Source organism: Nerophis ophidion, linkage group LG16 (genome assembly GCF_033978795.1).
Source record: "Nerophis ophidion isolate RoL-2023_Sa linkage group LG16, RoL_Noph_v1.0, whole genome shotgun sequence".
Lineage (NCBI taxonomy): Eukaryota > Metazoa > Chordata > Actinopteri > Syngnathiformes > Syngnathidae > Nerophis > Nerophis ophidion.
This window is the reverse complement of record NC_084626.1, coordinates 40,483,800-40,510,858: the sequence shown is the minus strand read 5'-3', so window position 1 is coordinate 40,510,858 and position 27,059 is coordinate 40,483,800. Positions and strand designations below refer to the sequence as shown.

The 27,059-nt window shown below is 41.3% G+C and overlaps 2 protein-coding genes across 5 annotated transcripts in view; one reads left to right on the top strand and one right to left on the bottom strand.

The window, feature by feature from the left end:
• The window catches only part of LOC133535402 (caveolin-2-like), a 25,798-nt gene extending 579 nt beyond the window's left edge, over positions 1–25,219 (top strand). Inside the window, exons 2-3 of the mRNA XM_061875224.1 lie at positions 19,321–19,508; positions 23,115–25,219. Coding sequence (XP_061731208.1) covers positions 19,321–19,508; positions 23,115–23,265 — 339 coding nt within the window. The 3' untranslated portion in view covers positions 23,266–25,219. The remainder of the gene's footprint in view (positions 1–19,320; positions 19,509–23,114) is intronic.
• The window catches only part of LOC133535401 (isotocin receptor-like), a 37,185-nt gene continuing 34,419 nt past the window's right edge, over positions 24,294–27,059 (bottom strand). For all 4 annotated transcript variants that reach the window (XM_061875220.1, XM_061875221.1, XM_061875223.1 and 1 more), the window contains one exon: positions 24,294–25,505. In XM_061875220.1, the coding sequence (XP_061731204.1) occupies positions 25,267–25,505 (239 nt within the window). In that variant the 3' untranslated portion in view covers positions 24,294–25,266. The remainder of the gene's footprint in view (positions 25,506–27,059) is intronic.

Genomic DNA, 27,059 nt, shown 5'->3' with positions numbered 1-27,059 from the left:
TACAGAGATTTAAAGGGGAACACTATCACAATTTCTGAATGGTTAAAACCAATAAAAATCAGGTCCCAGTGACTTATTTTATTTTTCGAAGTTTTTCTCAAAATTTTACCCATGACGCAATATCCCGAAAAACGGCTTCAAAATGCCTGATTTACACCATCGCTATATCCACCCGTCTATTGTCCTGTGACGTCACTGCGTGAAGCCACCAGAAACAAACATGGCGGATAGTACAGAAAGGTATAGCATAGTAGCTCAGATTCAGACTCGGACTTCAGCGGCGCAAGCGATTCAACAGATTACGCATGTATTGAAACAGATGGTTGGAGTGTTGAGGCTTGTACCGAAAAAGAAAATTAAAAAAGAAACAGAAGCTTTTGAGCCATATCACGACAGACAGCGGCACGGGAGGAAGCGCGGACGAATTTGGCGATCGCCTTCTAACCAACGATTGATCGGTATGTGTTTGTTTGGCATTAAATGTGGGTGGAGGGAAAAGGCTGGATGCAAATATAGCTACAAATCAGGAATAATGATGCAATATGTACATACAGCTAGCCTAAATAGCATGTTCGCATTGATTAGCTTGCAGTCCTGCTATGACCAAATATGTCTGATTATCACATAAGTCAATAAGATCAACAAAACTCACCTTTGTGATTTGACTTTATCGCTGGAAATGCATCTGCTTTGAGTGTCGCAGGATATCCACACATTCTTGCCATCTCTGTGCCATCTCTGTCGTAGCATAGCTGTCGTCGGGACAGTGTGCAGAACAAACGAGGGACTTTCGGATCTTTTGACCACTGGTGCAACTTGAAACCGTCTCTGTTCGTGTTGTTACACCCTCCGACAACACACAGACGAGGCATGATGTCTCCAAGGTACGGAAAACAGTGGAAAAAACGGAAAATAACAGAGCTGATTTGACTTGGTGTGTTTGAGAAAACGGTGGGTCACTTCACGACGTGACGTCACAGGTGAAAGGACATTGTTCCGACAGGCGAACAATTGAAAGGCGTTTAAACCGCCAAATTCACCCTTTTAGAGTTCGAAATTGGTTAAAAAAACATATGGTCTTTTTTCTGAAACATCAAGGTATACTGCATATTGACACACTTTTTTTTTGAAAAGCAAATTTAATTTGGTGCATGTTTTCTACAAAAAAACAATGGGAAAGATTTTTGATTACAAAATAACTTAGTGACCACAATCAAAACATAACTTTACAAATCTTCCTATCCACCACCGGATTCAAACCCAGTACCTTTGGTTCTAAGACCAGGCCCCACGGGGGACAGTGAGAATGTCTTGGAACATTTGCCATTACATTGTTGTCACTGACAGAGCAGGAAGGTGCAAGGAATATTTTTGGAGTAAAATTTCATGACAAGCGACCTGTCATTCATTAATGGACATTTTAAAGTTAAAGTTAAAGTACAACTTATACTCACACACACACTAGGTGTGGTGAAATTACTCTCTGCGTTTGACCCATTCGCTTGCTCCACTTCCTGAGAGGTGAGCGGAGCAGTGAGCAGCAGCGGTGGCCGCGCCCTGGAATCATTTTGGTGATTTAACCTCCAATTCCAAACCTTGATGCTGAGTGCCAAGCAGGGAGGTAATGGGTCCCATTTTTATAGTCTTTGGTATAACTTGGCCGGGGTTTGAACTCACGACCTACCGATATCTGGGCGGACACTCTAACCACAAGGCCACTGAGCAGGTTTGAGCAGGTATTCGGAGGGGTTTTGTTCATTTGTGCGTGACAATTTACTGTTTGACTTGTTGCTAGGCAGAATATGAGGTTAAGCCAGCCACACCCACCAGCTGTCTGTCACTAACAGAGGTGGGGGAGAGGGGCCAAGGGGCGTATGAACAGCCTTTAAAAATAAAAATAAAAACTCGCCTCTTCTCTTGTAGACCAGCGTTACTTTTTGACTATCGCGATTACTTCCACCACGCCAATGAGCGACTGCAGAGGTCGTGTGAGAGTGAAAATGAAACAAAGGACACGAGAGATAGACTGACCCTGGATGATGAATGATCAAACTGCTTCCAATTAAATTGCATATTATCCATAAAATGAGTATAGACCCACATAGCTGCATGTAATTTATTGGGTTACATGAAAAGGTTATTAAAAAAAAAAAAACATAAAAATCCACATCTCTGCATGCAAGTGGACTAACAGTCTTTTTTACTCATTGTATTCCTTTTATTTGTGTCATTAATAAAAGTAATGGGTTTTATGCTTGGATATTGTATTTCTCGTTGCTTTGTCGTGTTTAATGTGTAAATAAAAGTCTGTGTTCAGAGGAAGCACGTTGTTGCAGTAGTTAGCCCTTGTGCCTCACAGCGAGAAGGTCCTGGGTTCGATCCCCGGACTTGGGGTCTTTCTGTGGGGATTTCCCCCGTGACTGCATGGCTTCAACCCACCTCCAAAGACATGCACCTGGGGATAAGTTGATTGGGAACAATAAATTGGCCCTAGTGTGTGATTGTGAGAGTGAATCTTGTCTGCCCTGTGATGAGGTGGCGACTTGTCCAGGGTGTACGACGCCTTCCGCCCAAGTGGCACAATGAGGAAAAGGGATGGATGGACGGATGGATGACTGGGCAGGGCGCCAAGGGAGGCGTAAAACAGGGGTGTCAAACTCCTTACAGATCGGGGGCCACATGGAGAAAAATCTACTTAAGTTGGACGGAGGGGTAAAATCACGGCACGATAACTTAAAAATAAAGACAACTTTAGATTGTTTTCTTTGTTTAAAAATAGAACAAGCACACTCTGAAAATGTACAAATCATAATGTTGTTGGGGTTGTTTTACACTTCCATGTTGTGGTTAATAGTATTCTATCTTTAAATTGTCGTTATTTGTACTTTTTGAATAAATTATGTGATAATGTTAATCAGTCAAGTCAATGGTGATAATTTTCAATCCATCTAGAAAAAAAAATATCAAAATCAAATTACAGGATGTTATTTATGTAGTTTGTTCACTTTCCTCAACTGGTGCACTAACATCATGTGTTTTTTTTTTTTTTTTACATATGTAGTATAATCTACAAAGATATTGCAACATCTAGTGGACACATTTAGCACAGCAGTTTCTTTCATTTAAAAAATGTCGGCTCATTTTATACTTCACAAACTCATCCTGCGGGGCGGATCCAGCTCACGGGCCATACGTTTGACACCCTTGGCGTAAAACAATTAGCCTCTGGTCACTACTCAGCATTAACTACAAAGTAGTATGATTGAAACAAGAACAGCCTCATCATTTTGTACAAGTTTTTTGTGGGGCACATTAAATCGGCCCGCAAATATATATATATATATATATATATATATATATATATATATATATATATATATATATATATATATATATATATATATATTTATATATATATATATATATATATATATATATATATATATAAATATATATATATATATATATATATATATATATCCATCCGTCCATCCATCCTCGTCCGCTTATCCGAGGTTGGGTCGCGGGGGCAGCAGCCTAAGCAGGGAAGCCCAAACTTCCCTCTCCCCAGCCATTTTGTCTAACTCTTCCCGGGGGATCCCGAGGCGTTCCCAAGCCAGCCGGGAGACATAGTCTTCCCAACGTGTCCTGGGTCTTCCCCGTGGCCTCCTACCGGTTGGACGTGCCCAAAACACCTCCCTCGGGAGGCGTTCGGGTGGCATCCTGACCAGATGCCCGAACCACCTCATCTGGCTCCTCTCGATGTGGAGGAGCAGCGCCTTTACTTTGAGTTCCTCCCAGATGGCAGAGCTTCTCACCCTATCTCAAAGGGAGAGCCCCGCCCCTGGGCGGAGGAAACTCATTTGGGCCGCTTGTACCCGTGATCTTATCCTTTCGGTCATGACCCAAAGCTCATGACCATAGGTGAGGATGGGAACGTAGATCGACCGGTAAATTGAGAGCTTTGCCTTCTGGCTCAGCTCCTTCTTCACCACAACGGATCGGTACAACGTCCGCATTACTGAATACACCGCACCGATCTGCCTATCGAGCTCACGATTCACTCTTCCCTCACTCGTGAACAAGACTCCTATGTACTTGAACTCCTCCACTTGGGGAAGGGTCTCCTCCTCAACCAGGAGATGGCATTCAACCCTTTTGGATGTGCTGATTCTCATTCCGGTCGCTTCACACTCGGCTGTGAACCGATCCAGTGAGAGCTGAAGATCCCGGCCAGATGAAGCCATTAGGACCACAACATCTGCAAAAAGCAGAGACCTAATCCCGCGGCCACCAAACCGTAACCCCTCAACGCCTTGATTGCGCCTAGAAATTCTGTCCATAAAAGTTATGAACAGAATCGGTGACAAAGGACAGCCTTGGCGGAGTTTCACCCTCACTGGAAATGTGTTCGACTTACTGCCGGCAATGCGGACCAAGCTCTGACACTGATCGTACAGGGAGCGGACCGCCACAATAAGACAGTCCGATACCCCGTACTCTCTGAGCACTCCCCACAGGACTTCCCGAGGGACACGGTCGAATGCCTTCTCCAAGTCCACAAAGCTCATGTAGACTGGTTGGGCAAACTCCCATGCACCCTGAAGAACCCTGCTGAGATTATAGAGCTGGTCCACAGTTCCACGACGAAAATCACACTGTTCCTCCTGAATCCGAGGTTCGACTATCCGGCGTAGCCTCCTCTCTAGTACACCTGAATATACCTTACCGGGAAGGCTGAGGAATGTGATCCCACGATAGTTGGAACACACCCTCCGGTCCCCTTTCTTAAAGAGAGGAACCACCAGCCCTGTCAGCCAATCCAGAGGTACCGCCCCCGATGTCTACGGGATCTTGTCAACCAAGACAGCCCCACAGCATCCAGCGCCTTAAGGAACTCCGGGCGGATCTTTTCCATACCTGTGGCCTTGTCACCGAGGAGCTTTTTAAGTACCTCAGCAACCTCAGCTCCAGAAATAGGAGAACCCACCACAGATTCCCCAGTCACTGCTTCCTCATAGGAAGACGTGTTGGTGGGATTGAGGAGATCTTCGAAGTATTTCTTCCACCTATCCACAACATCCGCAGTTGAGGTCAGCAGAAAACCATCCGCACCATACAAAGTGTTGATAGTGCACTGCTTCCCCTTCCTGAGGTGGCGGATGGAGGTCCAGAATTGCTTCAAAGCCGTCCGGAAGTTGTTTTCCATGGCTTCCCCGAACTCCTCCCATGTCCGAGTTTTTGCCTCCGCGACCGCTGAAGCTGCACACCGCTTGGCCTGTCGGTACCCGTACACTGCCTCCGGAGTCCTATGAGCCAAAAGAACCCGATAGGACTCCTTCAGCTTTACGGCATCCCTCACCGCTAGTGTCCACCAACGGGTTTTAGGATTACCGCCCCGACAGGCACCAACTACCTTGCGGCCACAGCTCCGATCAGCCGCCTCGACAAGGTACGGAACATGGTCCATGTTCAAAGATCTTCCGGAGGTGGGAATTTAAACTTTCTCTAACAGGGGACTCTGCCAGACGTTCCCAGCAGACCCTCACAATGCGTTTGGGCTTGCCAGGTCTGTCCGGCATCCTCCCCCACCATCGCAGCACACTCACCACCAGGTGGTGATCGGTAGAAAGCTCCGCCCCTCTCTTCACCCGAGTGTCCAAAGCATGAGGCCGCAAATCCGATGACGCAATTACAAATTCGATCATGGAACTGCGGCCTAGGGTGTCCTGGTGCCAAGTGCACATATGGACACCCTTATGTTTGAACATGGTGTTTGTTATGGACAAACTGTGACGAGCACAAAAGTCCAATAACAAAACACCACTCGGGTTCAGATCCGGGCGGCCATTCTTCCCAATCACGCCTCTGCAGGTTTCACTGTCGTTGCCAACATGAGCGTTGAAGTCCCCCATTAGGACAAGGGAATCACCCAGGGGTGCACTTTCCAGTACTCCCTCGAGTGAACCCAAAAAGGGTGGGTACTCTGAACTGCTGTTTGGTGCGTAAGCACAAACAACAGTCAGGACCCGTACCCCCACCCGAAGGCGGAGGGAGGCTACCCTTTCGTCCACCGGGTTGAACTCCAACGTGCAGGCTTTGAGCCGGGGGGGCAACAAGAATTGCCACCCCAGCCCGTCGCCTCTCACTGTCTGCAACGCCAGAGTGGAAGAGAGTCCAGCCCCTCTCGAGAGAAGTGGTTCCAGAGCCCTAACTGTGCGTCGAAGTGAGTCCGACTATATCCAGCCAAAACTTCTCCAATTCGCGCACTAGCTCAGGCTCCTTCCCCTCCAGTGAGGTGACGTTCCACGTCCCAAGAGCTAGCTTCTGTAGCTGAGGATCGGACCGCCAAGTGCCCTGCCTTCGGCTCCCGCCCAGCTCACATCCCACCCGACCTCTATGGCCCCTGCTATGGGTGGTGAGCCCATTGGAGGGGTGACCCACGTTGCCTCTTCGGCCTGTGCCCGGCTGGGCCCCATGGGAACAGGCCCGGCCACCAGGCGCTCGCCATCGTGCCCCAACTCCGGGCCTGGCTCCAGGGGGGGGGCCCCGGTGACCCGCGTCCGGGCGAGGGAAATCTGGGTTCACAATTTGTCTTCTTCATAAAGGTCTTTGAGCTGCTCTTTGTCTGATCCCTCACCTAGGACCCGTTTGCCTTGGGAGACCCTACCCGGGGGCATAAAACCCCCGGACAACATAGCTCCTAGGATCATTGGGACATGCAAACTCCTCTACCACGTTAAGGTGTCAGCTCAGAGAGGAGTATATATATATATATATATGTATATATATATATATATATATATATATATATATATATATATATATATATATATATATATATAAATATATATATATACAAACCCCGTTTCCATATGAGTTGGCAAATTTTGTTAGATGTAAACATAAACGGAATACAATGATTTGCAAATCATTTTAAATGATAAATGGTTTGTACTTGTATAGCGCTTTTCTACCTTGAAGGTACTCAAAGCGCTTTGACACTACTTCCACATTTACCCATTCACACACACATTCACACACTGATGGAGGGAGCTGCCATGCAAGGCGCCAACCAGCACCCATCAGGAGCAAGGGTAAAGTGTCTTGCTCAGGACACAACGGACGTGACGAGGTTGGTACTAGGTAGGACTGGAACCCGGGTCCCTCGGGTTGCGCACGGCCACTCTCCCACTGCGCTACGCCGTCCCATTTTCAACCCATATTCAGCTGAATATGCTACAAAGACAACATATTTGATGTTCAAACTGATAAACTTTTTTTTTTGCAAAGAATCATTAACTTTAGAATTTGATGCCAGCAACCCGTGACAAAGAAGTTGGCAAAGGTGGCAATAAATACTGATAAAGTTGAGGAATGCTCATCAAACACTTATTTGGAACATCCCACAGGTGTGCAGGCTAATTGGGAACAGGTGGGTGCCATTATTGGGTATGAAAACAGCTTCCCAAAAAATGCTCAGTCTTTCACAAGAAAGGATGGGGCGAGGTTCCCCCCTTTGTCCACAACTGCGTGAGCAAATAGTCAAACAGTTTAAGAACAACGTTTCTCAAAGTGCAATTGCAATAAATTTAGGGATTTCAACATATACGGTGCATAATATCATCAAATGGTTCAGAAAATCTGGTGAACGCACTCCATGTAAGCGGCATGGCCGGAAACCAACATTGAACGACCCTGACCTTCGATCCTTCAGAAGGCACTGTATCGAAAACCGACATCAATCTCTAAAGGATATCACCACATGGGCTTAGGAACACTTAAGAAAACCACTGTCACTAAATACAGTTTGTCGCTACATCTGTAAGTGCAAGTTAAAGCTCTACTATGCAAAGCGAAAGCCAATTATCAATAACATCCAGAAACGCCGCCGGCTTCTCTGGGCCCTTGATCATCTAAGATGGACTGATGCAAAGTGGAAATGTGTTCTGTGGTCTGACGAGTCCACATTTCAAATTGTTATCCGGACCAAAGGGGAAGCAAACCATCCAGACTGTTATCAACGCAAAGTTCAAAAGCCAGCATCTGTGATGGTATGGGGGTGCATTAGTGCCCAAGGCATGGGTAACTTAGACATCTGTGAAGGCACCATTAATGCTGAAAGGTACATACAGGTTTTGGAACAACATATGCTGCCATCTAAGCGCCGTCTTTTTCATGGTCGCCCCTGCTTATTTCAGCAAGACAATGCCAGGCCTCATTCAGCACGTGTTACAACAGCATGGCTTTGTAAAAAAAGAGTGCGGGTACTTTCCTGGCCCGCCTGCAGTCCTGAACTGTCTCCCATCGAAAATGTGTGGCGCATTATGAAGCGTGAAATACGACAGCGGAGACCCCGGACTGTTGAACAACTGAAGCTCTACATGAAACAAGAATGGGAAAGAATTCCATTTTCAAAGCTTCAACAATTAGTTTCCTCAGTTCCCAAACATTTATTGAGTGTTGTTAAAAGAAAATGTGATGTAACACAGTGGTGAACATGCCCTTTCCCAACTACTTTGTCACGTGTTGCTGCCATGAAATTATAAGTTAATTATTATTTGCAAAAAAGAAAATAAAGTTTATGAGTTTGAAGATCAAATATGTTGTCTTTGTAGTGCATTCAATTGAATATGGGTTGAAAAGGATTTGCAAATCATTTCATTCCGTTTATATTTACATCTAACACAATTTTCCAACTCATATGGAAACGGGGTTTATATATATATATATATATATATATATATATATATATATATATATATATATATATATATATATATATATATATATATTAGGGCTGCAAATCTTTGGGTGTCCCACGATTCGTTTCAATATATCAATTCTTGGGGTCGCGATTGGATTATAAATGGATTTGTTGGATTCAACGCGATTCTCGATTCAAAAATGATATATTTTTTATTTGATTCAAAATGATTCTGTATTCATTCAATACATAGGATTTCACCAGGATCTACCCCAGTCTGCTGACATGCTAGCAGAGTAGAAGATTTTTGTAAAAAGCTTTTATAATTGTAAAGGACAATGTTTTATCTACTGATTGCAATAATGTAAATTTGTTTTAACTATTAAATGAACCAAAAATATGACTTATTTTATCTTTATGAAAATATTGGACACAGTGTGTTGTCAAGCTTATGGGATGCGATGCAAGTGTAAGCCACTGTGACACTATTGTTCTTTTTTTTTTAAACTTTTATACATTTGTAATGATAATGTCAATGAGGGAATTTTAATAACTGCTATGCTGAAATTAAACCTTATATTGATACTGTTGTTGATAATCATTTTTGTTTAACTACTTTTGGTTTGTTCTGTGTCGTGTCTTCTCTCAATTGCTCTGTTTATTGCAGTTCTGAGTGTTGCTGGGTCAGGTTTTCATTGTTTTGGTGTGTATTGTTTTGTTGGATTGATAAAAAAAATAAAAAATACAATAAAAAATCGATTTTTTAAAAAGGAGAATTGATTCTGAATCGCACAACGTGATAATCGCGATTCAAATTCGAATCTAATCTAATACGTTGAGCGATTCAGAATAGATTCTCATTTAAGAAAAATAAAAAAATAAAAAAATAAATCGCTTTTTTTTTTAATCAATCCAACAAAACAATACACAGCAATACCATAACAATGCAATCCAATTCCAAAACCAAACCTGACCCAGCAACACTCAGACCTGCAATAAAGAGAGCAATTGAGAAGACACAAACATGACACAGAACAAACCAAAAGTAGTGAAACAAAAATGAATATTATCAACAACAGTATCAATATTAGTTATAATTTCAGCATAGCAGTTATTAAAAATCCCTCATTTACATTATCATTAGACATTTATAAAAATAAAAAAAGAACAATAGTGTCACAGTGGCTTACACTTGCATCGCATCTCATAAGCTTGACAACACACTGTGTCCAATATTTTCACAAGGATAAAATAAGTTGCAATCAGTTGATAAAACATTGTCCTTTACAATTATAAAAGCTTTTTAAAAAAAATCTACTAATCTGCTAGCATGTCAGCAGACTGGGGTAGACCCTGCTGAAATCCTACGTATTGAATGAATACAGAATTGTTTTGAATCGAAAAAATATCCTTTTTGAACCGAGAATCACGTTGAATCGAAAAAACCTATATATTATCGAATCCGGACCCCAAGAATCGATATTGAATCAAATCATGGGACACCTAAAGTTTCGCAGCCATATATATATATATATATATATATATATATCCATCCATCCATCCATCATCTTGCGTATGATGTCACCCAGCGGCAGCATGTAGATGCTGAAGAGTACAGGGCCAAGGACCGAACCCTGGGGAACTCCACACGTTACCTTAACATAGTCCGAGGTCACCACTAGTTATGCGAATATAGTAATACACGTTGGCTCCAATGACGTTAGGATGAGACAATCAGAGATTACAAAGAGAAACATAGCCAGGGCTTGTAATCTCGCCAGAAAGATGTCCAGGCATCGAGTAATTGTCTCTGGCCCCCTGCCTGGGGGAGGCAATGATGAGAGATGTAGCAGATTAGTCTCTCTTAACAAGTGGCTGGATAGCTTCTGCAGACAACAGGGATTTACGTTTATTGATAATTGGCCCTCTTTCTGGGGGAAACCTGGCTTGCTGAGGAGAGACGGCCTTCACCCTAACCAGGAAGGCGCTATCCTCTTGTCTCGGAACATAGACTTCGCATTGAGCCACATTTGACTAACTGCACTAGAGCAAGCCCGGTCACAGGCAATTACAGAGCCTGCTAGCCTGGGTATGGAGTCAGTTAAGTTAGAACTAGCCAGCGCCAGGCTGGATGATCCCTGTACACATAGCAATTTTCGTAGAATAATACACAACTCAAAAAATGTTTTTTCTACTGTGTCTATGACTACGTCAGAGTTAGACATGCGTTCTACTGAGGTGGCAAATTATGATGCGTTCAGTTTATCGCGGCGCCAAGTAGACAATCTGAAAATTCCCGTCATATCAATTCCTAGATATGGTTGTAATTATTTTAAGTACACTGCGCATAATAAATGCAACATTATTAATATTGCTACTACGGATAATTTTATCAACAACTCCTTAAAACAGCCCACTACCTATAATATGGGCTTTCTAAACATCAGATCTTTGTCTCCCAAAACGTTATTAGTCAATGAGGTCATTAGAGACAACAACCTTAACGTCATCGGTTTTAGCGAAACCTGGCTTAAACCAGACGACTTTTTTGCGATAAATGAGGCATCCCCTCCTAACTATACGAATGCGCATATTGCCCGTCACCTCAAAAGGGGAGGCGGTGTCGCACTAATATACAACGAAAACTTTAACTTTAGTCCTAACTTAAATAATAAATATAAATCGTTTGAGGTGCTTTCTATGAAGTCTGCCACACCTCTGCCTCTGTGCCTGGCCGTTATCTACCGCCCCCCAGGGCCCTATTCGGACTTTATTAGTGAATTCTCAGAGTTTGTTGCTGATCTAGTGACGCACGCCGATAATATAATTATAATGAGGGACTTTAATATCCATATGAATACCTCATTGGACCCACCGTGCGTGGCGCTCCAGACTATAATTGATAGCTGTGGTCTTACACAAATAATAAATGAACCGACGCATCGCAGCGGTAATACGATAGACCTAGTGCTTGTCAGAGGTATCATCGTTTCCAAAGTTATGATACTCCCGTATACTAAAGTAATGTCCGATCATTACCTTATAAAATTCGAAGTTCAGACTCATGTTCGGCAAGCTAATAATAATAATAACTGCTATAGCAGCCGCAACATTAATCCTGCCACAACGACGACTCTTGCGGACCTACTGCCCTCGGTAATGGCACCGTTCCCAAAGTATGTGGGCTCTATTGATAACCTCACTAACAACTTTAACAACGCCCTGCGCGAAACCATTGATAGTATAGCACCGCTGAAGTTAAAAAAGGCTCCAAAAAGGCGTACGCCATGGTTTACTGAAGAAACTAGAGCTCAGAAATTATTATGTAGAAAGCTGGAACGCAAATGGCGCACGACTAAACTTGAGGTGCACCATCAAGCATGGAGTGATAGTTTAATAACTTATAAACGCATGCTTACCTTAGCTAAAACTAATTATTACTCAAATCTCATCCGCATTAATAAAAACGATCCAAAATTTTTGTTTAGTACAGTAGCATCGCTAACCCAACAAGGGACTCCTTCCAGTAGCTCCACCCATTCGGCAGATGACTTTATGAAGTTCTTTAATAAGAAAATTTAACTTATTAGAAAGGAGATTAAAGACAATGCGTCCCAGCTACAACTGGGTTATAGTAACACAGATACGACTGTATATACGGCGGATACTGCAAATATCCAAAATAGTTTCTCTCGTTTTGATGAAATAACATTAGAAGGATTGTTACAACGTGTAAATGGAATAAAACAAACAACATGTTTACTTGACCCACTTCCTGGGAAACTTATCAAGGAGCTTTTTGTATTATTAGGTCCATCAGTGCTAAATATTATAAACTTATCACTTTCCTCGGGCACTGTTCCCGTTGCATTCAAAAAAGCGGTTATTCATCCTCTCCTTAAAAGACCTAACCTCGATCCTGACCTCATGGTAAACTACCGACCGGTGTCTCACCTTCCCTTTATTTCGAAAATCCTCGAAAAAATTGTTGCAGAGCAGCTAAATGAGCACTTAGCGTTTAACAATCTATGTGAAACCTTTCAATCCGGTTTCAGGGCAAATCACTCGACTGAGACAGCCCTCGCAAAATTGACTAATGATCTATTGCTAACGATGGACTCTGATGCGTCATCTATGTTGCTGCTCCTCGATCTTAGCGCTGCTTTCGATACCGTCGATCATAATATTTTATTAGAGCGTATCAAAATACGAATTGGTATGTCAGACTCAGCCCTGTCATGGTTTAACTCTTATCTTACTGATAGGATGCAGTGCGTCTCCTATAACAGTGTGATCTCGGACTATGTTAAGGTAACGTGTGGAGTTCCCCAGGGTTCGGTCCTTGGCCCTGTACTCTTCAGCATCTATATGCTGCCGCTGGGTGACATCATACGCAAATACGGTATTAGCTTTCACTGTTATGCTGATGACACCCAACTCTACATGCCCCTAAAGCTGACCAACACGCCGGACTGTAGTCAGTTGGAAGCGTGTCTTAATGAAATTAAACAATGGATGTCCGCTAACTTTTTGCAACTTAATGCCAAAAAAACGGAAATGCTGATTATCGGTCCTGCTAGACACCGACCTCTATTTAATAATACAACTTTAACATTTGACAACCAAATAATAAAACAAGGTGACTCTGTAAAAAATCTGGGTATTATCTTCGACCCAACTCTCTCCTTTGAGTCACACATTAAAAGCGTTACGAAAACGGCCTTCTTTCATCTCCGTAATATCGCTAAAATTCGCTCCATTTTGTCCACTAAAGACGCCGAGATCATTATCCATGCGTTTGTTACGTCTCGTCTCGATTACTGTAACGTATTATTTTCGGGTCTCCCCATGTCTAGCATTAAAAGATTACAGTTGGTACAAAATGCGGCTGCTAGACTTTTGACAAGAACAAGAAAGTTTGATCATATTACGCCTGTACTGGCTCACCTGCACTGGCTTCCTGTGCACTTAAGATGTGACTTTAAGGTTTTACTACTTACGTATAAAATACTACACGGTCTAGCTCCAGCCTATCTTGCCGATTGTATTGTACCGTATGTCCCGGCAAGAAATCTGCGTACAAAAGACTCCGGCTTATTAGTGATTCCTAAAGCTCAAAAAAAGTCTGCGGGCTATAGAGCGTTTTCCGTTCGGGCTCCAGTACTCTGGAATGCCCTCCCGGTAACAGTTCGAGATGCTACCTCAGTAGAAGCATTTAAGTCTCACCTTAAAACTCATCTGTATACTCTAGCCTTTAAATAGACCTCCTTTTTAGACCAGTTGATCTGCCGCTTCTTTTCTTTCTCCTATGTCCCCCCCCTCCCTTGTGGAGGGGGTCCGGTCCGATGACCATGGATGAAGTACTGGCTGTCCAGAGTCGAGACCCAGGATGGACCGCTCGTCGGGACCCAGGATGGACCGCTCGCCTGTATCGGTTGGGGACATCTCTACGCTGCTGATCCGCTTGAGATGGTTTCCTGTGGACGGGACTCTCGCTGCTGTCTTGGAGCCACTATGGATTGAACTTTCACAGTATCATGTTAGACCCGCTCGACATCCATTGCTTTCGGTCCCCCAAGGGGGGCGGGGGGTTGGGTTGCCCACATCTGAGGTCCTCTCCAAGGTTTCTCATAGTCAGCATTGTCACTGGCGTCCCACTGGATGTGAATTCTCCCTGCCAACTGGGTGTGAGTTTTCCTTGCCCTTTTGTGGGTTCTTCCGAGGATGTTGTAGTCGTAATGATTTGTGCAGTCCTTTGAGACATTTGTGATTTGGGGCTATATAAATAAACATTGATTGATTGATTGATCTTCCGCTTATCCGAGGTCGGGTCGCGGGGGCAACAGCCTAAGCAGGGAAACCCAGACTTCCCTCTCCCCAGCCACTTCGTCTAGCTCTTCCCGGGGGATCCCGAGGCGTTCCCAGGCCAGCCGGGAGACATAGTCTTCCCAACGTGTCCTGGGTCTTCCCCGTGGCCTCCTACCGGTTGGACGTGCCCTAAACACCTCCCTAGGGAGGCGTTCGGGTGGCATCCTGACCAGATGCCCGAACCACCTCATCTGGCTCCTCTCGATGTGGAGGAGCAGCGGCTTTACTTTGAGCTCCTCCCGGATGGCAGAGCTTCTCACCCTATCTCTAAGGGAGATAGGGTGTATATATATATATATATATATATATATATATATATATATATATATATATATATATATATATATATATATATATATATATATATATATATATAGATTAGGGCTGGGCAACGATTAAAAATTTTAATCGAAGTTAATCGCACTATTTCTCTGATTAATCGCGATTAACTGCATTGTATACGCAAAGCCCAATAATGAATTCAAAAGTATTGTGTAGTGCACCTTTATTGGAATATTCTCCCACATGAACAAAAGCGCCAAAACATTTGTTGTGCAAACACAATTTAAATCAGTACTTGTTAAACAGTAGCAGTTAATTAGCATATTTTATGAAAATCAACTCAAAAAATGTAAATACAAACATTTAAGATTATTGCCACTGCCAGGGTATTTAAGTTATCCTGTTTGTTATGGAAAATAAATATAATCTACATACAAATCTCTGAGCCACAATCATAACATCCGAACATGCAATTTCTGAGGTGACAGCAGAAACAGTTTGTTTAATCAGAGATCTTATGTTTAAAAAACCTATATTGCAGGTAGTGGGCTGTTTTAGGGAATTTTTGATAAAATTATCCATAGTAGCAATATTAATATTGTTGTGTTTATTCTGCGTAGTGCACTTAAAATAATTACGACCATATCTAGGAATTGATATGATGGGAGTTTTCCGATTGTTTGCTTGGTGCTTTGATAAACTGAACGCATCATACACATGGTACTATATTGTGATGTTATGAGCCAATGAAAAAAAAAAAACTACCCTACCCAGCATGCAACAGGAGTGACGAGCATGCGCGGTAGCCCGGTATAGGTTGTGTGTCGCCATGACGGCATCTTGTATGTTGTGATATGCACGCTCTGAAAGCAAACGTTAAGAACTCAGCCAACACTCCTCGTCTGCATTATTCATAAATAGACAGACAACACATACACTACGCTGATTCACAGGCCGCTGGATGTAGCAGGCAAAGTATTCCCATGCTAACTAGCCGGTCTAGCAAGCACGCGTCATTCAGTCCAAAACGGCCCGATCTATCCACATTCAGAATTGTCTGGCGGTCGAAAGTGTAAGCCAGCCATGAAATTTGCAGAATTGTCCAATATTTTTGCCAAATGTTCCATCTTTACCAAGAGCCCCTCGACGCCGAAGCCTGTCCAGGCGTCACCATCTTGTTAAGAAAAGGCGTTAACAAAATAAAAGCATGTAAACAACATACGCAAATGTGCAATAAAATAATTGTCGGCGTTAATAGATTGATGAGTTAACTCGTAATTAACGCATTAATTTGCCCACCCCTAATATATATATATATATATATATATATATATATATATATATATATATATATATATATATATATATATATATATATATATATATATATATATATATATATATATATATATATATATCAGTGACGTGCGGTGAGGTTAATGGCTGTTGAGGCACTGACTTCATCACAGTCAGATTTATAAACATATGAACCCTATAGAGTATCTTATTCACCATTTGATTGGCAGCAGTTAACGGGTTATGTATAAAAGCTCATACCAGCATTCTTCCCTGCTTGGCACTCAGCATCAAGGGTTGGAATTGGGGGTCAAATCACCAAAAATGATCTCCTGCCGCTGCTGCTCACTGCTCCCCTCACCTCCTAAGGGGTGAGCATGGGGATGGGTCAAATGCAGAGGACAAATTTCACCACACCTAGTGTGTGTGTGACAATCATTGGTACTTTAACTTAATGTAGCAGGTACTTTAGCTAGTATAGTATAGTATAAATAAATTACACTTATTATTATCATTATTAGCGATAATACTGCTAACATTAACAATATTAAATAATCACATGTATGTAGAAATAACAAACACGACAGTACACAGTATTGTCACTATGACAGGTGTAACACAGTGTTGTCACTATGACAGGTGTAACACAGTGTTGTCACTATGACAGGTGTAACACAGTGATGTCACTATGACGGGTGTAACACAGTGATGTCACTATGACAGGTGTAACACAGTGTTGTCACTATGACAGGTGTAACACAGTGTTGTCAATATGACAGGTGTAACACAGTGATGTCACTATGACGGGTGTAACACAGTGTTGTCATTATGACAGGTGTAACACAGTGATGTCACTATGACGGGTGTAACACAGTGTTGTCATTATGACAGGTGTAACACAGTGATGTCACTATGACAGGTGTAACACAGTGATGTCACTATGACGGGTGTAACACAGTGTTGTCATTATGACAGGTGTAACACAGTGATGTCACTATGACGGGTGTAACACAGTGTTGTCATTATGACAGGTGTAACACAGTGATGTCACTATGACGGGTGTAACACAGTGTTGTCACTATGAGAGGTGTAACACAGTGTTGTCACTATGACAGGTGTAACCGCGCTCCAGCGGCCGTGTTCATTCATTGTCTTTACTGTAGCATAAAAAATGCAGATGGCCTTAAAACGCCACAATACTCAGTCATTATATTTAAGTACCCAAAATAAAGACTCGAAATAAATATAAATTCAATCGGATCAGATACATTGGAGGAAACGGGATTAAAACCCGATGCTAACCGCCCATAAAAAAAACATGGGTACGGCTAGTAGCTACTATTAGCAAACAGATAGACTTACCAACTCGGCGTAATATCTCAACATTGACACACTCTTTCGTCGCAACTCGGCCCTGATGGTCGGCACCTATAAGTTTACAATTAGTTGTAAAATGTTGGACGTTTGTTTTTACAATATGTAGGCAAACGACAACTTTAAAACATACCGGCTTCAGATGTCCCCATGCAGGCCTAGCCGAGTAGTGCAAGAATGATGTCTGGGATCACTAGCGCCCTCTATCGCCAGGAGGCTGGAGAACAGGTGCCTCACAGAGTGTGTCTTAGCAGCAGCTTTATGATTGCCCAACACAAGAAATACGTTACACACATACAGTTGTTGACAAAATACACTGTACATTATAAACCTCAGCTAACTAAACTATGGAAATGTATAGTATAATTCATTAAGCAATACGGTCTCACTGCACAGCAGACAGCAGTTAGCCCAGTCATTGTGCAATCCATGGTGAGGCTCAGCTGGCTGTGACTCACCCAAGTGATTCTCAGTATTTGAACTGCAAATGTGAAAATGTAGCGATTTTGAATACAAAATAATTTAAAACTGGTGAAGTTTAATGGAAAATAACTTTATAGTATAATCACTGGATACATATAACAATATAATGATTTTTTTTACATTCTTTTTACATTTTTTTCTTGACTGCACGTCACTGATATATGTATGTATATATATATATATATATACATATATATATATATATATAAATATAAATATATATATATACATATATATATATTTATATATATATATATATATATATATATATATAAACATATATATATATATAAATATATATGTATACATATATATATATATATATATATATATATATATATTTATATATATATATATATATATATATATATATATATAAGGGGTGTGGGGAAAAAATCAATTCGAATACGAATCACTCGAATACGTTGTGCGATTCAGAATCGATTCTCTTTTTTTTTTTTTTTATCAATCTAACAAAACACTACACAGCAATACCATAACAATGCAATCCAATTCCAAAACCAAACCTGACCCAGCAACATTCAGAACTGCAATAAACAGAGCAATTGAGAGGAGACACAAACACGACACAGAACAAACCAAAAGTAGTAAAACAAAAATGAATCTTATCAACAACAGTATCAATTTTAGTTATAATTTCAGCATAGCAGTTATTAAAAATCCCTCATTTACATTATCATTAAACATTCATAAAGAATAAAAAAAAAAGAACTTTAGTGTCACAGTGGCTTACACTTGCATCACATCTCATAAGCTTGACAACACACTGTGTCCAAATTTTCAAAAAGATAAAATAAGACATATTTTTGGTTTGTTTAATAGTTAAAACAAATTTACATTATTGCAATCAGTTGATAAAACATTGTCCTTTATAATTATAAAAACTTTTTTTTTAACAATCTACTATGCTAGCATGTCAGCAGACTGGGGTAGATCCTGCTGAAATCCTATGTATTGAATGAATACAGAATCGTTTTGAATCGAAAAAAATATCGTTGTTGAATCTAGGATCATGTTGAATTGAAAAAATCGATATATTATCGATTCGCGACCCCAAGAATCAATATTGAAACACATCGTGGGACACCCAAAGATTTGCAGCCCTAATATATATATATATATATATATATATATGTATATATATATATATATATACTGTATATATATATATAAATATATATATATATATATATGTATATATATATATACATATATATATACTGTATATATATATATATATATATATATATATATGTGTAATTTTTATTTTCTGGTGTGTGTGTGTGCAGGTGACCTTTGAGGACGTTATCGCAGAGCCGTTGTCAGTGCGCAGTGGCGACCGAGTCTGGATCTGGAGCCACGCCCTTTTCGAGGTATGCAGAGTGTGGATGTACCGGGCGTTCACAGTGCTTCTGGCCCTTCCCATGTCTCTCCTCTCTGGGCTCCTCTTCGCCGTCCTCAGCTACCTCCACGTCTGGTACGTTTGACAGCAGCCAAAAAAACCCCAAACACGGTTTTCATTTTCACACCTGGTGTCAGCCGCTTACACAACTTCCTGTGGGACACAAGCCCCGCCCACTTAGACAATGACAAAATATCAATCAATCAATCAATCAAAGTTTTTTTATATAGCCCTTAATCACAAGTGTCTCAAAGGGCTGCAAAATAAAGACATAAGGAAAAAAATATACTTTAAACTATTTAGTGGACCAATCCTCAACTTGTGTTGGAATATATACTAATATCAAAAACGAACAAAAAACAGTAAAGAGGACTATACTATACTTTTTATGTTATAATCATTTGTTTCACACAAAATGATATGTTGATTTAAAATGAATGGATTGATTTGTGTGTAACATAAACATTGTAGAGTCAACATTGAACACTGACTCAGTCAATCATCGGTATTACAGTTGTTAATTGTAATACTTTATTGCAGGGGTGTCAAACGTACGGCCCGAAGGCCGGAACAGGCCCGCCAACAGATTTTATCCAGCCCGCGGGATGAATTCACTAAGTATAAAAATTAACCTGAAATTCGTGAATGAAAGAAACTGCTGTTCTAAATGTGTCCACTAGATGTCACAATAGCAATTCTTTGTATCCTTGTAGATGATGCTACATATGTACAAAACAAACCACATGATGTTAGTACATTAGTTGAGGAAAACGATCAAACTACATAAACAACATACTGTATTTTGATTTCGATTACATTTTTTTTAATCTTGATTAAGAATCAACCAATGAGTTGACTGATCAACATTATCATATCATTTATTCAGAAAATCTGAATAACGACAAATAAACAACATTATGATTTGTACACTTTCAGAATGTGCTTGTTCTACTTTTAAACAAAGAAAACAATCGGAAGTTGTCTTTATTTTTAAGTTATCGTGCCGTGATTTTAGCAGTCCGGCCAACTTGGGAGTAGATTGTTCTCCATTTGGCCACTGATTTAAAATGAGATAGACACCCCTGCTTTATTGGATGAATACTTACGAAAGAAAGAAAAAAATTTGTTCAACATTTTAACGTAAAAATGCTTAATTTTAAGCATTTTTTTTCAGTTCTCCACCAAACATTATTTTGATGCCTGCAGTGTCCTGCTTTGATATTGATATTCTGATATCAGCAAGAAACTGGTATCGGAAAATATCGATCATATAATAACTCCGATACAAGAAGTCGTATTCTGCTCCCGCTAACGTCTCTTACTGCTAGCTTAGCGGACAGATAACAGCTTGTACCCATTTGAGAGCCTTTTAGGAGTTTTTACTTCAAAACATCAAAAAAGTAAACATGCAGAAATCCATCCATCCATCCATTTTCTACAGCTTATTCCCCTGTGGGGTCGCGGGGGGCGCTGGCGCCTATCTCAGCTACAATCGGGTGGAAGGCGGCGTACACCCTGGACAAGTCGCCACTTCATCGCAGGGCCAACACAGATAGACAGACAACATTCACACTCACATTTACACACTAGGGCCTATTCTTTTTGTGTGCAGAAATCAAGTTTGTTATATATAATAACTTTTGTGACATTCCAACATGAAATAAGTGCATTCAAACAAATACGCTTGCTTGATGCTACTTTACATTGTACATGCCATATACAGGCTACTGATTAGCATTAGCGATTTTGTATCAATCAATCAATCAATGTTTACTTATATAGCCCTAAATCACTAGTGTCTCAAAGGGCTGCACAAACCACTACGACATCCTCGGTAGGCCCACATAAGGGCGAGGAAAAACTCACACCCAGTGGGACGTCGGTGACAATGATGACTATGAGAACCTTGGAGAGGAGGAAAGCAATGGATGTCGAGCGGGTCTAACATGATACTGTGAAAGTTCAATCCATAATGGATCCAACACAGTCGCAAGAGTCCAGTCCAAAGCGGATCCAACACAGCAGCGAGAGTCCCGTTCAGAGCGGAGCCAGCAGGAAAACATCCCAAGCGGAGGCTGATCAGCAGCGCAGAGATGTCCCCAGCCGATACACAGGCAAGCAGTACATGGCCACCGGATCGGACCGGACCCCCTCCACAAGGGAGAGTGGGACATAGGAGAAAAAGAAAAGAAACGGCAGATCAACTGGTCTAAAAAGGGAGTCTATTTAAAGGCTAGAGTATACAAATGAGTTTTAAGGTGAGACTTAAATGCTTCTACTGAGGTAGCATCTCGAACTGTTACCGGGAGGGCATTCCAGAGTACTGGAGCCCGAAAGGAAAACGCTCTATAGCCCACAGACTTTTTTGGGGCTTTGGGAATCACTAATAAGCCGGAGTCCTTTGAACGCAGATTTCTTGCCAGGACATATGGTACAATACAATCGGCAAGATAGGATGGACCTACAGCGTGTAGTATTTTATACGTAAGTAGTAAAACCTTAAAGTCACATCTTAAGTGCACAGGAAGTCAGTGCAGGTGAGCCAGTATAGGCGTAATGTGATCAAACTTTCTTGTTCTTGTCAAAAGTCTAGCAGCCGCATTTTGTATCAACTGTAATCTTTTAATGCTAGACATGGGGAGACCCGAAAATAATGCGTTACAGTAATCGAGACGAGACGTAACAAACGCATGGATAATGATCTCAGCGTCTTTAGTGGACAGAATGGAGCGAATTTTATGGCGATTTCAACACCTCCAAATGTGTTAACGAAAACTACAACTAAGATGCACATTACAGTCAAACAGCTGGTGTGTAGTACACTACTTACAGTTTAAACACTTTGTAGGACTCAACAAAATACAAGAGTGGCATATTCAAGTTGATGGCAAAGACCAACCTGAATGCATCAAAAGATTTTCAGAAATGTAAGAAAAAAAATATGACAACTAAATATCACTTGATGAAACATTTTCTAACATCCCACACTACAAATCAAGTAGATGAGATAGGCGCCAGCGCCCCCCGCGACCCCGAAAGGGAATAAGCGGTAGAAAATGGATAGATGGATGGATGTTGATATCATATTGGATTGATATCAGTATCATCCAATAACCAATTGAATATCTATTGGAAGTGGAAAAGTTGTATCATACTCATATGAAATTTATGTTGAACTAATCAAATATTATTATTTTATTATTTGTTCAGTTAAAGTTAAAGTACCAATGATTGTCACACAAACACTAGGTGTGGCAAAATTATTCTCTGCATTTGACCCATCACCCTTGATCACCCCCTAGGAAGTGAGGGGAGTAGGAGCAGCAGCAGTGGCTGTGCCCGGGAATCATTTTTGGTGATTTAACCCCCAATTCCAACCCCTTGATGCTGAGTGCCAAGTAGGGAGGTAATGGGTCCTATTTTTATAGTCTTTGGTGTAACTCGGCCAGGGTTTGAACTCACAACCTACCGATCTCAGGGTGGACACTGTGTTCACATTAATTCATTATTCTTTTCAAAATTAAATATTAAGAATATTTACTACATTTTTCCCCCCACATCAAGTGTAAAATTAGACCTTGGAAAACAGCAAAGTGTGACCTTTGACCCCTAGAGAACCAAGCGGGAAACGGAGAACAAATGAAGTGATTATTTGAAGATGAATGACTGTGTCGTGTGCAGGATGATACGCCCGAGCATGCAGGCCATTCTGATGGGAACTCGCTGGCTCCAGAGCCTGTGGAAGGCGACGCTGGACGTCTTGGTGCGCCCCCTGCTGACTAGCACAGGACGATGCTGTGGCAGCTTCAGCGTTCACCTGGCAGAGAATTGACACGTTTTTCTTTTGTTTTTTGCCAAGCGGACGTTCTTATGGTTGAATTTTGAGATCATATTTACTGTTTTGCTCACACCTCAGCAAACATAATAACCTTTCTGCGTGCTTCAAATAGCTAACAAAGTAACTTTCACATGGAAATATATGGGGTATTTGAAAAAACAACAACAAACATAATTCTTATGTTTACATCATGTAAACAGTGCCAGTCAAAAGATGCTTACATAATTCAATGACAAAGGGATGTGACAAAAATTCAGACAGCTACCGTATAAGCAATGATAAACATAGCTATTATATCATACATTTTTACGTATTTTCTGGACTATAAGGCACACTTAAAATATTTTTTTCCCCTCAAAACTCGACATTGGCCTTATAACCCGGTGCGATTAATGTAAGTAATAAGATTGGTGGAACTTACCCACCTCGAAGCTATTTTATTTGGTACATGGTGTGATGATAAGTGTGACCATTGGATGGCAGTCAAACATAAGAGATACGTGTGGGCTGCTCTGTGATGGCAATATGTCTCAAGTAAACAGCACCAACATTTTAAATGTTCCAATTGAAATTATAGAACATTACACACACGCTCAAAAATTTATCAAAATATTTTCCACTCCCGTCCTTGCATGCTACACCGCTACAACAAAGATGACGGGGAGAAGACACTGCCAAAGGTGAGCCACGTAAATAAGACCGCCCACAAAACGGTGCATCCGGAAGTAACTGTCAGAAAGCGGCTTGAAGATGATCCGTAAAACATCATCTATTCAACATTTTGATCAAATAACCACCATTACATGTTATGTAGACCACAAGGAAGTGTTTTCCATTTAGAAAAACTAAATTTTAATATGACTCCTTTAATGTGCCCTATAATCCGGTGCGCCTAATATATGAAAATTCATCGGCAGTGCACCTTATAATCCGGTGCGCCCTATGGTCCGGAAAATACAGTAATAATTTTATTAAGATGTTTTTGGCCAGCACTTCAAAACAACCAACAATGTACTGATCAATTGTTTACATTTTTTATTGCATAAATAATAGGAATATCCGTCATACAGAAAGAGAATGAAGTCGGCAAACTTTAGATCAATCCATCCATCTTCTTCCGCCTATCCGAGGTCGGGGCCCCGGGGGCAGCAGCCTAAGCAGAAAAGCCCAGATTTCCCTCTCCCCAGCCACTTGGTCCAGCTCTTCCTGGGGGATCCTGAGGCGTTCCCAGACCAGCTGGGAGACATAGTCTTCCCAACGTGTCCTGGGTCTTCCCCGTGGCCTCCTACCTGTCGGACATGCCTTAAACGCCTCCCTAGGGAGGTGTTAAGGTGGCATCCTGACCAGATGCCTGAACCACCTCATCTGGCTCCTCTCGATGTGGAGGAGCAGTGGCTTTATTTTGAGCTCCTCCCGGATGACAGAGCTTCTTACCCTATTTCTAAGGGAGAGCCCCGCCACCCGGCAGAGGAAACTCATTTCGACCGCTTGTACCCGTGATCTTGTTCTTTCGGTCATAATCCACAGCTCACCACCATAGGTGAGGATGGGAACGTAGATGGACCGGTAAATTGAGAGCTTTGCCTTCCGGCTCAGCTCCTTCTTCACCACAACGGATCGATATGGCGTCCGGATTATTGAAGACGCCGTACCGATTCCTCCTGTCGATCTCATGATCCACTCTTCCCTCACTCGTGAACAAGACTCCGAGGTACTTGAACAAGATCTCCTCCCTTTTCCGGACGAGAACCATGGACTCGGACTTGGAGGTACTGATTCATAAGGGGAGTTTTTTTTACTTTGTCCCAGGGAGATGGGCACATTAATAGGGACACCTCTCAGTAATTTACTGTCTATTGCATCTTGTAGGACTTCATGTGTGTTATACTGTAACCATGATCAATTTACAGCAATAATAATCATTTTTCATATTTCTATTATTTTGAAACTTGTCTTGGCATTCATATCATATGAAAAATGATGGGAGAATATTTGTTATGTTGCGTCCTTGTGTGTGCTGGATGTGTGTGCCGAGCTCCTCTGTTTGCTGCTGGTGTTGATGTTGTGATGGCGGCTGCCTGAAGAGGCGGATAGGAAGCGGCTGCAAGAGCAGCAGCAGAAGACGAAGCCCCGCGTCACGCCCTGGAACATGTGACCCGCGAAGAACATGTAGATCCAAGGGTTGCAGCAGCTGTTCAGACTGGCCAGCAACATGGCGATGATGAAGGCTGCGTCTGTCAGAAAACACAATTTGACATTTTCAAAAAGTAAAGCTCCTCTTTAGATACTGTGCTAGCTTAATGCTAATTTACATTGGATTTGCCATATACATGTTACTGATTAGGATTAGTGGTTTTACATGGTGGTTGTAACATCTACAAAAACTAGTGTGACGTTTCGCTGGCATTGTGGTGATGCGGTTGCGTTCTCTCAATTAGGCAGTCGGATAAGGTAAGAAATGATTTATTTATGCTAAAAAACAAACTAAGAACAAAACACTTGCACAAAGGCGCTATAGACAAAACCAACTGGACTAGCATGTGAGCTAGAAGGAACAAAAGACGCTAGCATGTGAGCTAGGGAAATAAACAAACAAATAGCGTGGAAACTAATTGAGTTCAAAAGGGTATTTGCCACAATGAGGGATCGCGACATCAACTGTTGCATCAAGAGCAAATTACACTGCGAGACCGAAGGAACAAAAAGGGCAGGCTTAAATACAGAGAATAATCAAAAAGCAGGTGCGAGTGACAAACAGAGAGCAGGTGACACAAATGCGTTGCTAAGGGAACGGAACAAACAGGAAGTGCCACCAGGAACTAAGGACGACAAACTAACCAGATGTGATACAAAAACAGATCTAAACCAGAACATGACATGATCCAAGTAGCGGATCATGACAACTAGAACTAAAATGCACGTTACAATCAAACAGCTGGTGTGCATTCTTACAGTGCAAACACTTTGTAAAACTCAACAAAAGACAAGACTGGCACATTCAACATAATGGCAAAGACTACTTCCTGACTACGACAAACCGAAATGAATGCATACTTGCGAAGGATTCTTAGAAGAAAACAAGAAAACAACTCAAAATCATATTAACATTTGATGTCTATATTCAAACGTTAATGAGGTTAACTTGTTACTGAGCAACTCAAATATGGAATTTGGTTACTTGATTATATCCCATCCAGCATGATCAATCTTCTTGGGCACACGTGTCTCAGGAAAGATCGTCAAAATGGAAGAGGGTTCCCATTTATATCAGAGAGAGATTTAAATGTTTTATTACTGAAGCTAATACAATCAGGATTGAATACAATGTTTAAATGTCCCCCACAATTAAATTTAACATTTTAGATTTATATAGTACAAAGTACATATTTCTATCTTCATTTTGATGAAATGCTGAAGCAATTTAGTCCAAAAAAGGAAACACATTTTATTGATTTTAATATAAATTGGATGTACAAAAGTTTAAAAAAAATTGCATTTAAACATTTAGTATCAAAACATAAACTGTGCCAATTCATAAAATATCCTAAGAGGAGCAGTCAAACCTGATCAGATTTTACCTTCACAAACAAACCAGAACGTGTCGTTAGACATATAACTTTGTGACAGGGTTGTTAGATGACGATATGACCCTGATTTTGTGTTGTCCCGATACTTTTTGATAGTTTTCCAAATAAAGGGGACCACAAAAAATGGCATTAGTGGCTTTATTTTAACAACAAATCTTACGGTACATTAAACATATCTTTCTTATTGTAAGTTCGTCCTTA